Source organism: Lytechinus pictus, chromosome 1, assembly GCF_037042905.1.
Source record: "Lytechinus pictus isolate F3 Inbred chromosome 1, Lp3.0, whole genome shotgun sequence".
Taxonomy (NCBI): Eukaryota; Metazoa; Echinodermata; class Echinoidea; order Temnopleuroida; family Toxopneustidae; genus Lytechinus; species Lytechinus pictus.
The window spans coordinates 43,195,838-43,210,318 of NC_087245.1; the positions used below are offsets into that span (position 1 = coordinate 43,195,838).

General features: G+C 37.2%; 1 protein-coding gene across 3 annotated transcripts; it reads left to right on the forward strand.

Annotated features, from left to right (window-relative positions):
• The first annotated feature begins 5,543 nt into the window (after positions 1 to 5,543).
• LOC129253889 (uncharacterized) lies at positions 5,544 to 13,116 on the forward strand. Of its 3 annotated transcripts, none has more exons than XR_010294416.1 (4): positions 5,544 to 5,599; positions 8,860 to 8,991; positions 10,577 to 10,698; positions 11,841 to 13,116. XR_010294416.1 is itself a non-coding variant. In XM_064103601.1 (4 exons), exons 1-4 carry the CDS (start codon positions 9,267 to 9,269, stop codon positions 12,165 to 12,167), a joined length of 612 nt encoding a protein of 203 aa, XP_063959671.1. In that variant the 5' UTR covers positions 9,026 to 9,266; the 3' UTR covers positions 12,168 to 13,116. The 3 variants fall into 3 exon arrangements, 1 of the variants encoding a protein (XP_063959671.1); XR_010294415.1 differs by having other exon boundaries at positions 10,616 to 10,698; XM_064103601.1 differs by lacking the exons at positions 5,544 to 5,599; positions 8,860 to 8,991 and adding exons at positions 9,026 to 9,329; positions 9,671 to 9,809 and having other exon boundaries at positions 10,616 to 10,698.
• The last annotated feature ends 1,365 nt before the right edge of the window (positions 13,117 to 14,481 follow it).

Genomic DNA, 14,481 nt, shown 5'->3' on the forward strand with positions numbered 1-14,481 from the left:
CAACACGGGCACCGGCCGCCGTGCCGGTGACGGTCTGTGTGATACTGTGAAAGTAGCATTAGAGTCTAGAGTGTCTGAAGAAAAACATTATTTTGCCTCATGATCATTGATGTTCAATTTTTTTCTGGAATTAGAAACGAATCACCTTCAAAATATGGGGTGCCCGAACTTCGGACACTTTTCAGCTCTCATTATCAGATTGCTGTAACAGTATACTTCACATTTTTGTCAGATTTTGTCACTTTTATGATTGTTCCTAGTGATGCAAACAATATATTGTTCCTCATGTAGAGAATTGCGTATGCATACAGTAACGAGCGTTTTTCTCCTATCCTAATTTGGACCTGCGTGAAGTTTGGACATCCGCCCCTAGATCTAAATAGAGTAAGCCTCCCATGATACATACACCTAAGGCTAAGCCCTTTTTGCATTAATTTGATAATTAGAAATGCATCAGCTAAGGTTTCTGGCATGTAGCATCTAAAGACAATGTAGATCTATAAAAACCTGTGATATTCAAAATATTTTGATAAACATCTATGCCTAATAAACGTTAAACTTATTTTGGATAAAAATCTTGGATTTAATTGTAAGACCCTCTTTTTTGCCATGATTCATACAGCCACAGGTAAGCCATGAATTCATACGGCGTGTTAAAGTATATTGCTCACAAAAGCCCCAGAAATCTGACCACTCTGCTCACAGCCAGAATTCTGGGGAGGGTAACCTGCATGTCTGCCTGTACGAATCATGGAGGAGTGATCCTGTAAGTGACCAAATTTAGATGTCTCAAAACAGATATATTTCTCATCAATTTTCAATCACCAATCTGTTTGAGTGTCTCTTTACATGTAGACTTCTTTGCTTAAGATTTTTTAAATGGAAATTTTTAAATTCATATTAAATTATTGGCAACCATGTTTTTTAGAACAAATTTAAGCTTCACTGGGCTTTCAAAATGCATAAATTTTAACAGTAAAATTCCACTTTTTAAAAGTTTAATTTCAGGAGATTTACTGAATAATATTTTAATGTAAAGCTGTATTCATATTTTCAAATGAAAATGCTGATGTATTTGTAGTTTTGTGATTTTATCTTGAAATTAGTGCTACTGTACGAATCATAGCAGGTGTGTGAATCTTGGCTGGTTTACTCTGTAATTTTCTTCTTATTTTTTGAAGAAAAAAAAAATCGAAAAAATTGCTGAGAAATAAGAATAGGGACCATTTTTCAGATTTTCTCTTCCATAGGCTATGTAGTTAAGTAATGGTACCCACAGAAATTCAAATTTTGGTATAAAATGCCAAAATATGAGTTTATTATTGTTCATGAAACATCTATAACGTGCTTGAAATGGCAAATAGGAAATGTTTCACTCTTTCCAAATTCCAATAATGGGTTTTTTTCCTTGGTTTGAATCTCGGATCATAGACCTGGGCTCGATTTCACTAACATTGCCGAACGATTAATCGCCCAACCCATCGCTCGCACGCAACTCATCGCGGCTGCATTTATAGTTGGTTCATAGGATTTCACAAAACCCATCGCAGCCGCGATGCGTTTTTAAGGAAAAAACAATTCTTGAACGAGGATGGGGTCAAAACGCATCGCAAGCAGCGCACATTTACCCGCGGGTTTTTTTCTTGTAATTAATTATACCGAGATTCTAATGTTAATTAACTCTCAAAAAGATTGCAGTTATGGATGGACAGACTCCTACCAAGGACTAGGTAAATAAGTTTGGTTAATTCATAAAAAGATTGCTCACTACCAAATTGACAGGTGATTTTCTATTTTTTGTAACAATTTCAGAGGCGTAATTAACAAAGAAGTACCGGTATTTAGATCTAGACTCGAACTTTTTTTGTCATGATAGAAGATTGTCCGTTAGCTCAACGTGAATCGCTATCTGCAGTAGATGTAAAGTTAGACGTATAATCTAACGTTAGACTCTAGTTCTAGATCTAGAGTCTAGATCAAGCCGCAAGGCCGGCCATATCTAACGTTAGATCTAACGTTATAGATGTAACGTTAGTTCTCTTCGTTATTAACCCTAATTCTCCCGGGGGGGGGGCCATAATGGCCCCCCCCTCGACAATTTTCGCGATTTATCTGCTGCGCAAAATTTTTCGACCTCGCCCCTCTCTGACTTTTTACTTTCAAGTCTCGCGCAAATTTTGAGACCAAATTTGTGACGCCCGGGTACGCGGTTACGACATTACGCAACATTATGTAAGTGCATGTCAGACCCAAAATTGCTCATAAACGTGATTTCATGTACAAATCCAATACAAATTGTGTATTTAGCCAAAATTCATATATGTATCATTATTTCTACTTTTACTGATTAAACTTAATTAATTTTGACTTGTTTATGATCAGAATTAAGTCTGGAATGATTTCTATTGAAAAAACAATAAAAAACAAAAAGTAAAAAAAACAAAGAAATACATAAGAAATTCATAAAACAATAAAATACATAAGAAATTGATTTCCGAACTGAAGTTTTTTTAATTCAGATCGTTAAGAATGCTACAGAGAATATTTTTACCAAAAATTAGCATTCTAGGAGCTTTATTTAGTAAATTAGAGCAAAAAGTATGATTTATGCATAAATTAGCATAATTAATTCATATAAAATAAAATCTCATTATTTTGGAAAATTTTACCATACAGCCTTGTAGATTACATCACACACTACCAGCGTGCAAATTTTTGCGTCGCTAGCGCGATCCGCGGCCGAGATCTTAAGGGGGGGGCCATAATGGCCCCCCCCCGGGAATGACAAGAATCAAAATACCCCGGGAGATTTAGGGTTAAAACACGATGAGAAAAGCCAAATGAAGATAGGAAACATAGAATAGGATCTAGATCTATAAAAGTATAAAAGACTATAGGCCCTAGATCTAGTCAAGATCTAGGCCCAAGTTCTAGTAGGAAACTAGGAATAGGATTAGGATGGGGGTTGGGTGTCCGTACACTTAACAAAAATGACGCCTTGTTTTTAATCCCAGGAATAAGCAAAAAAATATGGTTTGAATAGTGATTATCACCATCAATATTTGTTCTCTAGATCTATAATGTTTTTTACATTCTGTGTTAAAGAAATCAAAGGCATTGCTTGTAAACTTTTCAAAATTGAGAGTAAAAAATAATGTGTCCGGACACACAACCCGTCCGGACACACAACCACTGGGTAGATATAAGTTAGAGGTCGATGTAACGTTAGATCTAACATTAGTTAGATTTTTGTAGAGTCACAAACGGACTCTGAGCTTGTCGTGACAGTCAGAAAAATAGCCATTGGTAGTGTTGTATATTGCGTTGGTTCTTGTGTTGTAGTTGGTCTTGATGAACATGAGATGTATACATTCGGAGAGGTAACCTATACATTTGAGTTTGGGGGAGAGAATTTCCTTCGTTGCAAAACTATGAGAGCAGAATATGAGAGACACTATCACGCCTATAGCATGCAAGAAACTGGTGACTTTACACTGCAAAAAATATGGGGTAAATTTGTTGTTGGTCAAATATCTTTACAAAATAATTGGACATAAGTTGACCAATAATTTGATGATATATTGTATTTGTTTACGTTTCCAACTGTTGGGGTTTTGAATACCGTGATGTGGTAATTTTTCCTGTTTAATTGGGCAAAGCACAAGTGCTTATCCAACTATTTAGCAAATCGTGTCTACAAGATATCGCCCCGGCCGCGCCGTGCCATTTTAATTGCACGAGCATAATACTGTACATGCATGCTCGCAGCGCACCGTACCGGCACCGTATGCGCGTACCGTGCATGCATGCGAGACTAGACTGCCATCTGCGTCTAGATCAAGAGTAAACAACCAGGAACAAGAAAAGTCATATATGGACCAGCTTCTTATCAGTTGGGGCCTAAGAGGGCTGCAAGATATCTTCAAAGGTACCTATCTAATAATCAACTTGTATATAAAAAGGTTGTTTAAACGAATTTGAACTTGAAGTCTCGAGAATTTGATTGAGAGTTTAACCTATAAAACCGCAGTGTGTTGACTGCATGGCTGTGCCTGGCTCAGTTTCATATAAGGCCAGAGTAGATCTAACTTAGAAATCGCAAGTTGTAAGATTTGCCATCGAGGCTTTGAGTTACGATTAAAATGACCTATTGATTGTATGATTGATATCAATCGTAGCTCAATGATTAATGGTAAATCGTGTACTTTAATAGGTGTAGAATCTAGCCTGTAGAGAAGTTGTGTGAAACGAGGCCCTGGGCCTGGCTGGCTATATAGCTGAGACTGCAGCCTTTGCACCCCAGGCCAGCCGGCCAGGCCTTGTAATTGCCTTGCAAAGCTTGGTAGCTTTAGTTTTTTATTCAGCTATTGCCGTTTTTAAAGTATGGTTAGTGGATTGTAAATGTATATATATCATTGAGGAATGTATATCTTTGACTGATATTATATTACTAGATCTGTCTCTTCCTCGGGGGCTTCTCATTTTACGGTATTGACATTCGTCGTCAGCTCCCCTTGTTAGAGACAGAATCACAGATGTCTTTCGATCCACACGCCAGTCAAGCGAGTCAAGCAGAGTGTGAGTAGGTTAATTCGCACTGAAGATTGCCTCAATATTGCCTTACCAATTTTTAGGAAAGGCAATTTCTCTCCCCACCGCTGTGAAAAGCATCAACATATGATATCTGATATATTGCACTTTAAAATAATCATTACACATAACAGCAGTGGCGGATCCAGGATTTCATGACGGGGGGGGGGGGCAGATCGCCGATTCTCAGATTTTGGTAGACCCCGGCCGAATTGGGGTTAAAATCGGGCCGCTCGAAAGTGCTCTCAGTGGGGGGGGGGGGGGGGTAGGGCATGAATTTTTTTTGCCCTTTGGCCGTCAAAAAAACTACACACAATATTTTTTATGGTCATAATCCGGCCGGATGAAAGTGCTCTCAGTGGGGGGGGGGGGTGGTATTATAAGCATTACAAAAATTTCAAGCCAACAAACGCATAAAAAAATATGCATTCTCCAAAACGATTTTTTTTTTGGGGGGGTGGGGGCCGGGCCCGTCCGCCCCCCCCCCCCTGAATCCGCACCTGAACAGCTAGAATTAAGTCAACATTCATTTTTAGTAGACCTGTCTAATAAATGAAATATTACCAAAATCACATCGTCTTGCTTTCTTTCACAGAAAATGGGATAGACCTTGAAGCAGCTGCACTGAAAACTTTTCCGAGTCCGAGATGGGTCAGTCGACTCACTTGCAGTGAGTAATTTGCTTTGACACATTTATACGCGTCCATTTACACAATCCCCGACAGCAGCGACCCACGCGTGATGAGTCATTCTATAATTAACCGGCAGAAACGACCCATGTGTGGCGAGACCAGGCGAGTCGATACATTTGTCTGTGAGTTTCTTGACTCATTCAAAAACCAAAGTGAGTCACACATACGATGCAGAATTGTGATTGGTCAAAAGTAAAAAATGTGGATGCGCGCGCACGCACGTCGCGTCGTCGATATGCATCCGGTGGACATTTTGAACCATACATGGCTGACCAGACAGAGGAAGGATCTGGCATTCTGGGCGGGAGTTTAAACAGGTAAATTCTACATTTTAAGAGTCTATGTTTATATGAATAGGGAATGCGAATGCATCAGCAAATTCCAGTTAGTCCGTTAGGTACAAAATGTAATTTTCATGACAAGTATTTTTCTTTAGAAAACCTTGTCACTTGTGCTTCGACTATAGTTTGTAACTGTAAGTTTAACTTTTCGCGGGTCTATATACACGCGCTACTCCTAATGCATATGGAGCCCAAATAATGCATTCACTTAACAAGCCACAAAAGGCACCGTGACTACACAAACGTGTTTGAGTTCAAACTTCAAAATACTTCATTTTACGGCTGGAGAAAGCCAGAAGCAGCCAAGGTGTCAAAAAGTATGATTGAAATTAAGCTAATCAGTGTAGGCCTAGACTTTGTTTAAGACCTAACGTTAAATGTAAGTTAGGCCAAGTTCTAAGTAGATCTAGGGCTAGGCCTAGCCTACATGCATAATTTCTCGTGATACTCACAACCGGACCGCCAGATACATGTACATGATGTATCATGTATGTACTTTAGCTAGCGCCGGCGCCTATAGACCTACATGTATGATGTGTCATGTGTGCTTGATAGTACACATGGTCTAGATCTACACACACACACACACACACACCCTCACCCACAGACAGAGCCCAGTGCATGTGTGTATAGTGTGCGCATATTAGCAAATTGGTAGGCAGGAGAGTCAATTCTCAAGCAGGGTAGAGTAATTCAGTCACTTGTAAAGATAATCCAAAAAAAAAGATAAGATAATTTTTTTTTTGTCACGAAGACTTATGGGCCTACCCATCTAAAACTTTTAAGGTGAGAAGAATATGCAGCGTCAGATAGAGTAAAAATAATAAAACAAAATATTGAATTGTATGAATTCAGTATGATGTGAACAACAAAGTGTAGCTTTTGGTCCCCCCCCCCTTCATAACATTAGCTTGTTCTTGCAAGCAGACGATCACTGTCACTGACAAAGTGATAGGCAAAGAAACAAAATTTTATTTTAATTTGATCTTTCAAAATTATTTTACTGCAAAGATGGAGTTTAAGATCTAGACTAGAGGATATTTTGAAAATTATCTATGATGTTTAATACTAATTTGTAATTTTTTTTTTCTTCAAATGAGCTGTGCGAGACTTAAAGTCACATTTTCAACTTCCTCCCATTGCAGCATATATATATATATGCAGAAATTTCATTTGATTCAAAATGTGTTATTCAATGATTTTTCAAATATGGATAGTTTTATCATATATGTTGTGTAGATCTATTGAGCAGCAGGTCAAGGGACATCATGTGCCCAAACTTAATTTACAGTCCTGACAGTGAAGTAGTAGTAATAGTAGTAAATCCAAGGTTTTAAATCCAGTTTTGTCCCGTGAACGGGGGTAGCTGGATTCACCTCACACCCACAGCAATCGCACTTACCCCCTCCACGAGAAAGTTCTTCATCTTCATATTTGTTTGCCAAATTAACAAAAATAAGTAAAATGGCCACTTCATTGTACGAGGCTCCCAATTTTTTTTTTGTCACGAAGACTTATGGGCCTACCCATCTAAAACTTTTAAGGTGAGAAGAATATGCAGCGTCAGATAGAGTAAAAATAATAAAACAAAATATTGAATTGTATGAATTCAGTATGATGTGAACAACAAAGTGTAGCTTTTGGTCCCCCCCCCCTTCATAACATTAGCTTGTTCTTGCAAGCAGACGATCACTGTCACTGACAAAGTGATAGGCAAAGAAACAAAATTTTATTTTAATTTGATCTTCAAAATTATTTTACTGCAAAGATGGAGTTTAAGATCTAGACTAGAGGATATTTTGAAAATTATCTATGATGTTTAATACTAATTTGTAATTTTTTTTTTTCAAATGAGCTGTGCGAGACTTAAAGTCACATTTTCAACTTCCTCCCATTGCAGCATATATATATATATGCAGAAATTTCATTTGATTCAAAATGTGTTATTCAATGATTTTTCAAATATGGATAGTTTTATCATATATGTTGTGTAGATCTATTGAGCAGCAGGTCAAGGGACATGTGCCCAAACTTAATTTACAGTCCTGACAGTGAAAAGTTAACTCAAATTCTAAATATGCTAATTAGGCTGGACAAAAATAATTGTGTGGTTCCAGTTCCATACCATAAATAACCCAGAAAGTCAGGTCGGTCGGTCGGTCAGGAAAATATTTTATTTTTTCATTAAGAGAAAAAAAATTGAGCTGCCTTGTGAAACAGGAGCAAAATTCGAAAACCTGTGGGGGGAGGGGGCACTCATGTACATGTATATTGTAGTACAGGGACATGCCGCTTTGATGACCCCCCTTTTTTAGCTTGTGTTTAAACCCGACATAGCCTGGGCTATTTTGCAATTGTATATTATTAGGCCACCAAAATCTCGGCAGTCAACCGCGCGATTGCGGTGAAAATTGGCACGCATGTTGCCCATGACGTAATTTCCAAAATCATATCGCTAATTTTTTTCCAAAACAATGTAATTTCGTTAAATATGCTGATTAAGCTAATATGCATGAAATAAGATTTGTTGCTCTAAATCACTGAATGAAGCTTCATATAGGCTAATTTTTGGTCTGAATACTTTTTGTAGTATTCTCAACAAATTTACTTGAAAAAAAAATTGCTGTATTAAAATTCATTTTTATGTATTTTATTGTTTTCTCAAATTCTTATGTTATGTTTTTTGACCTTTTTATTTTTATGAGTGTTTTTAATGAAATTCTTTGGCGCCACTTTTTCAGCCATAAAGATCATAAAATTGATTGATTTTCATCAATAAAGCAAAAATAATCACACACTTATGAAATAGCTGAAAACACAATTTGCAATTTTTGGTCCGACGTGCAGGTACAAATGTGTAACTTTGAACCGCGTAACCAGGCGTCGTGAATTTGTTCTCAAAAGATGCGCGAGACTCGAAAGAAAAAAAATTGAAATATTGCGGCAAGAGCTCCTCGCGTTACAAATTTATTGCGAAAAATGTCAAGGGGTCCCGATCAAGCCCCCCCCCCCCTGCCCTGGCTACATAGGGTTAACAGATTCAAAATATCAAAATTAGAATATATTTATTTAAATTATTGTTTTAAAATTATAATAAAGTATAATATTTTGAATTTGATCATTTGAATTGGTGATAGGCTTTTAGATCCTATAGCAAAATAGTACACTATGACTGGGGCTTATTTTTGTAAATACATGTACATGTACTTTGTTTTTCAATTTCTATTTTTCTGCAGATTTCAAGTCCTAAAGACCTGATATCTCCTTGCCTCATCTTGGTTGGACATACACTACAGTTTGAATTTCCATCATACATGTACAAGGAAATAGTGATGCTTACCACCACCACAGTTGAACAGGATTAGCAAGTGAGTGTTTCACACATAACTGTAACTTATGGCAGCTGCTCCTAATGATGTGAACCAGGCTATTCTTGTGTATTCATGTGTTTACTGTCAGTATCAGACAGGTAAACTAAATAAATACTTAAGTCATCTAGAGTACGTCCACCAAACAGAAAGGGGATTTAGCGTCACATGTGGGATAGAAGGTTGCCAAAAGAAGTATTCCATTGTTCGCTCACTTTCACGTCACATAAGAAGGAATCATAACATTAACATAGGCCAATGTGTAGCTATTCAACATGACAGGCCAAACGATAGTGATGGTGATGAATCCGATGATGGATACATGCATTTGCAGGAAGGTAAAATTCTTATATTACATGTACCTAAGACCTTCAGATGTAAATTGAGTTCATCGAAAATGGTATGTTGTGGAAAGGTTCAGAAATTTGGCGAAAATTCATCAATCCATTCAGATCGCAAAGATTCTCCTACATAGATCCATATAGATTCTCACAAACTTTTGCGGTCTTTTCACAAATTAAATGCAGGAAACTGAAGATACTTGCAAATTCTTTTGCAGGAATCTAAATGGATTATCCCAGCTCTCCACAAACTTCTGACCCTGGTGTATCTTGCTCCTGTATAGCATATTGAAGTGTTTCCTTGCTTTATATATGTGGTCTTATAATCACTGTTGCAGATAATGGCTGAGTTCAAAAGACTGACGGGAAAGGATGCAAAGAAACTCATGCAAGATGGGTTGGACAAATATGCAGCTGCCATTTTGGAATGTGCATCAGAGATGAATCCTAAAAGGCAGATGGTGACGGGCAAAAAGCGTAAGTATTATAAAACCTGTAGCACAGCAGCAGTAGAATTCTTTCCATTAAAAAGCCCCAGTACATTTTTCCAAATAAATTTTGGTCTTCTTCAACAAAAAAAAAAAAATTGAATTGAAATAGTCTTTTTAACTACATCTCAAAAGTTGTAGAAGTAGTAGTAGTAATAGTAGTAAATCCAATTAGGTTTTAAATCCAGTTTTGTCCCGTGAACGGGGGTAGCTGGATTCACCTCACACCCACAGCAATCGCACTTACCCCCTCCACGAGAAAGTTCTTCATCTTCATATTTGTTTGCCAAATTAACAAAAATAAGTAAAATGGCCACTTCATTGTACGAGGCTCCCAATTTTTTTTTTGTCACGAAGACTTATGGGCCTACCCATCTAAAACTTTTAAGGTGAGAAGATCATGTACTGGAGCTTCAAGTAGATAAATTACAGGTGACTGCAGTCAGGGTCAGAAATGTTGCAATCTGAGAATCCATTCTTACAAAGATTCTCCAGAGCAAACTCTTCTTGTTTACATGTACACACAAACTGAATGAATGAGCTTTCCAAGGACTACTGCCCCTGACAGATGTTAATATAATTTTTTTGTGAGGGAATACTAACAAATTATAGACGATGATGCTTTAACACGTGATCTAGCAAATCAAAAGATAGAAACCGGCATAACGACTCACGAGCACATCATCCTTTTTTGAAAAATTTTACGTTGTTTTTCAACTTTTCTCTTTTTTTTTTTTTTTTTTTTTTTTATACCAGCCTTTCACATCTGTGCAACTGTCAATTTTCTTATATCAGGTGTTGGAGAAATTGGAGCACTGCTGTTACTCACATGTATGCTGCATGAGAAAATAGAGCTCCTTCTTTGTCCAAAGGCCAAGGTATTTGCATTATAATATTTGAGCCCTAATTAATTATGCAGATGAAAATTAGTCAAAAGCTACAATACAAAGCTCTTAAAGTCTACTACCAGTGTACCAAGTCTCATCATCATAGCTTATTTACTGTTATTGCAAACTATACTTTTCTGTTTTATGAATACATAATTAGCCACCATATTGAGAAATGGATTTAGAAAAAGAAAAAGAAATTAAATGAAAGATGTTGGCTGAGCTGTTGATTCCCCAGATTTTAACATTAATATTTCATCAACTGAATGTCTGATTCATATAATTTTTTTCAGTTCTAGAATATGCAGACTAAGGACTATAACATATCTGATTTGAAAAGAAATCTACATTTTCACTCTGACAATAGACTAAAAGCAGAACTTTGCTTATTATAGTTCAGATTGGTAGTGATGTCAAAATGTCTTCATGCGCACTCGCTAAAGTGTATTACATTTTATCACTCGCGTAATTTTTTACAAGACTAAAATGATGCAAAAGATATCACGGGCGCACATCGATAGACCAGGGCCCCATCTTATAAAGAGTTAAGATTGATCCGAATCAAATCGAAGTCCAATTCCCTATCTCCAATGTACAGAGTAACGATTGATATTAATCACAAGTGAAATTGAGACTGCCCTGTCTTTATAAGACAGGGCCCAGAGGTGACACCATTATTAATCTGAATCTGGGTCGCACTTTAGATTGTAGATTCTTAACACATTTATTTATCATCTTGCATAAAGGGATGGAAAGGTTTTAAAGGTTTTATAGTTTATTTTCACACACAGTGCATCAATTGTGGTGATGTAGTTATGCTCTTAACCATTTTCTAAACCATAGGGCCTATGTGATATTAATGTACTTTTGGAAGTGTAACTTTGTATTCTTGTTAAGTGCCTTCGTGGTTCTGTGCAACATTAGATGCTTACCACCACTTGCAATATGATTGTAAAGTTATATTACTACAAGACCAGTCATTATTACATTTTGTTATTCCTATAGTAAAGAAAGTTCCATCAGCCTTACTGGACCACTATCACAAATTATGTCTTTCTGGATAAATAGATATAAAGAAGACTTTTTTTCAATAGGCCTATTCAATTTTTTTTCCTCCCCCCCCCCTTTTCTAGGAGTTGGATCCTGAAGAACCACAACCTCACATCCACATTGAATACAATGGGAGAATTGAAGATGTTTTGGCTGCAACTGGGAGAGTGAAGGAGTTTGCAATCGTGGCTGAAGGAGAAGTAGTTGCTCAGACAAGTGAAGTCTTGAAGGCTGTGTGCATTGTGATGGCAGTACACTATGTGTTCAATATGAGTTACCACCCAAAGCTGAATGCCTCATTGACATTCATCCAGAAAGTGATCATGAATATGAAGGATAGTAGCCCAAACCCAAAGAAGGTTATCAAAGTTTTGTTTCAGGTGAACTCCAAATTAAATGCTGCAGTTTAGCCAGTGAGAGAGTAACAAAATGGTCAAACCTTTAAAGACCGTATCGGAAGCGAAAAATGAAACTGACAAATTATACCCCAATGGAAAGCTTATAAGCTACAGAATACCACAATGCAAGTTTCATGCATTTTCACCACTTACCAGCAGAGTATTTGCTATAGAAACGCTCAAATTCGAGATCTTCGAAAATCGGCATTATTGCTCTCCGTACGGGCCTGAATTCTCCGACGTCACGTTATGAGAACGAAGTTGTGATTACATGTGTTTGCATGTAGAAAAGTTTTATAATTTTTTGTTTTCCAGATTACAAATTTGAATTTTTTAAACAATTTGCACAGGAAAATAACGAAAGTATTTCGTGCTTTGTTTTCCTCATATTTGGCTATGACTGCTATGCCAGGCAGAACTTGCACACAATCTGAATGCAGATACAGATGAATAGCTACACTAAATAAGTGGCAAAGGAATGACCAAAATATGGTATAGAGCTGTAGATTTCATCAATCTAACAGGAAATACTTTCAATGTTATTTTCGTGTGAAGATCGTTATAAAAATTTTGAATTCGTAATCTGGAAAACGAAAAATTATCGATTTTTTATACGTGCAAACGTATGTAATCACAACTCCATTCTCATAACATGATGTCTGAGAATTCAGGCCTGTAGGGAGAGCAATAAAACTCATTTCAAAGATCTCAAATACCCTTTTTACACAGGATTTTCTTAACCCCGGACTATCGCTAACCCCGTACTATCCTTAACCCCGTACTATTTTTTTTCCTTTTCACACATGCCAAATTGTTATCGCCAACCCCGGATAAGGAATGCTTGCTTTTCACACACGAAACTCGCTAACCCCGGACTAGTGGTTTTTGTCGATCATTCGTAGTACAAGTACTTCACTCGTACCTTTTTACACACGCTAAAATTTCCTTAACCCCGTACTATAGGTGGGGCTAAATTGCCATTTAGCCCCACCTATAGTACGGGGTTAAGCTTAGCCCACTTTCGTTTTACACTAGCGATCTTAACCCCGTACTATCGCTCTTAGCACCGCAATTGCTGGGATAACCCTGCTTTTTTGCAGGGCCAAATAATCCCGTACTAAAGGTGGGGTTAGCCCACTTTGCAAAAATGCTGTGTAAAAAGAAAGTGGGCTAAGCTTAACCCCGTACTATAGGTGGGGCTAAATGGCAATTTAGCCCCACCTATAGTACGGGGTTAAGGAAATTTCAGCGTGTGTAAAAAGGGTAAGTGTTTCTCAAGCAAATACTCTGCTGGTAATTGGTGAAAAATGCATGAAACTTGCATTATTGTATTCTACTTCTTCTTATCTTTCCACTGATGCATAGTTATTTTGGCTTCCGAGATGGTCTTTAACCTAAGTTGATAGAATGCTAGAGATTAATTTACACAAACGATATATAAATGTGCCTATTAAAGATCTAATTTGTTTTTAAGTGTTGATCTACAAGATTTTGCACAGAAGTATTCGAAAGGGGAATAAAGAAAGATATTATTGTGAAAATATGTGGTATCCCTGTACTAGTGGGGCTGCCATTTTGTTGATAATGTGAAGCTAGACTGGCCTGGTAGTGCTTCAAATTCAATTGGTCAATGAATTTTAAATTGTTGTTAAGGAGTATACCTAGTTAATTGGTGCTTGTTACTGTAAGGGTGATATATCATTGGTTTGACATACTTCTGTCTTGGCTAAAAATAAGGGGGGGGGAAGAAGCCATCTGTGATACCGATTTTGATAGTAAATATGATAATGATGCTAGCAATATTTTAGTCAATATTTCAAGCTTTGTAAAATTACACTTGGAAAATAATAGCTCTGATGAACATAATTGCCACTTCCAATTTTGGGGACACTGAAGTTAAAGGTTTATTAAGCAATATTTTGAAATGATTTGTCTTCAATCTGATGTATCAGGGAGGTAAATATCAGGTTAGTTAACCTGGTGGGAAGTTGCCCAAACAGTAAATTACTTTTCCCATCCAGTAAATTAAACCTGCCCATTGCCCCACATTGCCCTCCCAGTAGATTATCTTACCCCCAGAAAAGAAGCCATCACAATGATTGAAGATGGCCAAATTAGACCCAAGTTTTTGCCAAATTGTATAAATCTGAGTGAGAAACTCCCTTGGACATGTCGGCCACCCCAAAATAGGCCTTAAGTATGTTAATGTCCGAGTTCATTGGACAGCTCATATCAAAACCTACTGCCCACAGAACCTGTATTACGTATTAGGGGATGTTAGTATTCAGAAAGGCTCAAGGCTTAATATCTGAATTTCGGAAATAAA

Excerpts from the sequence above, each read along its gene's own strand:
- LOC129253889 (XM_064103601.1), top strand. The coding sequence starts at position 9,267 with ATGACAGGCCAAACGATAGTGATGGTGATGAATCCGATGATGGATACA. Across the intron at positions 9,810-10,615 it reads GATGGTGACGGGCAAAAAGC|GTGTTGGAGAAATTGGAGCA; the intron begins GTAAGTATTATA and ends TTCTTATATCAG. Across the intron at positions 10,699-11,840 it reads TTCTTTGTCCAAAGGCCAAG|GAGTTGGATCCTGAAGAACC; the intron begins GTATTTGCATTA and ends CCCCTTTTCTAG.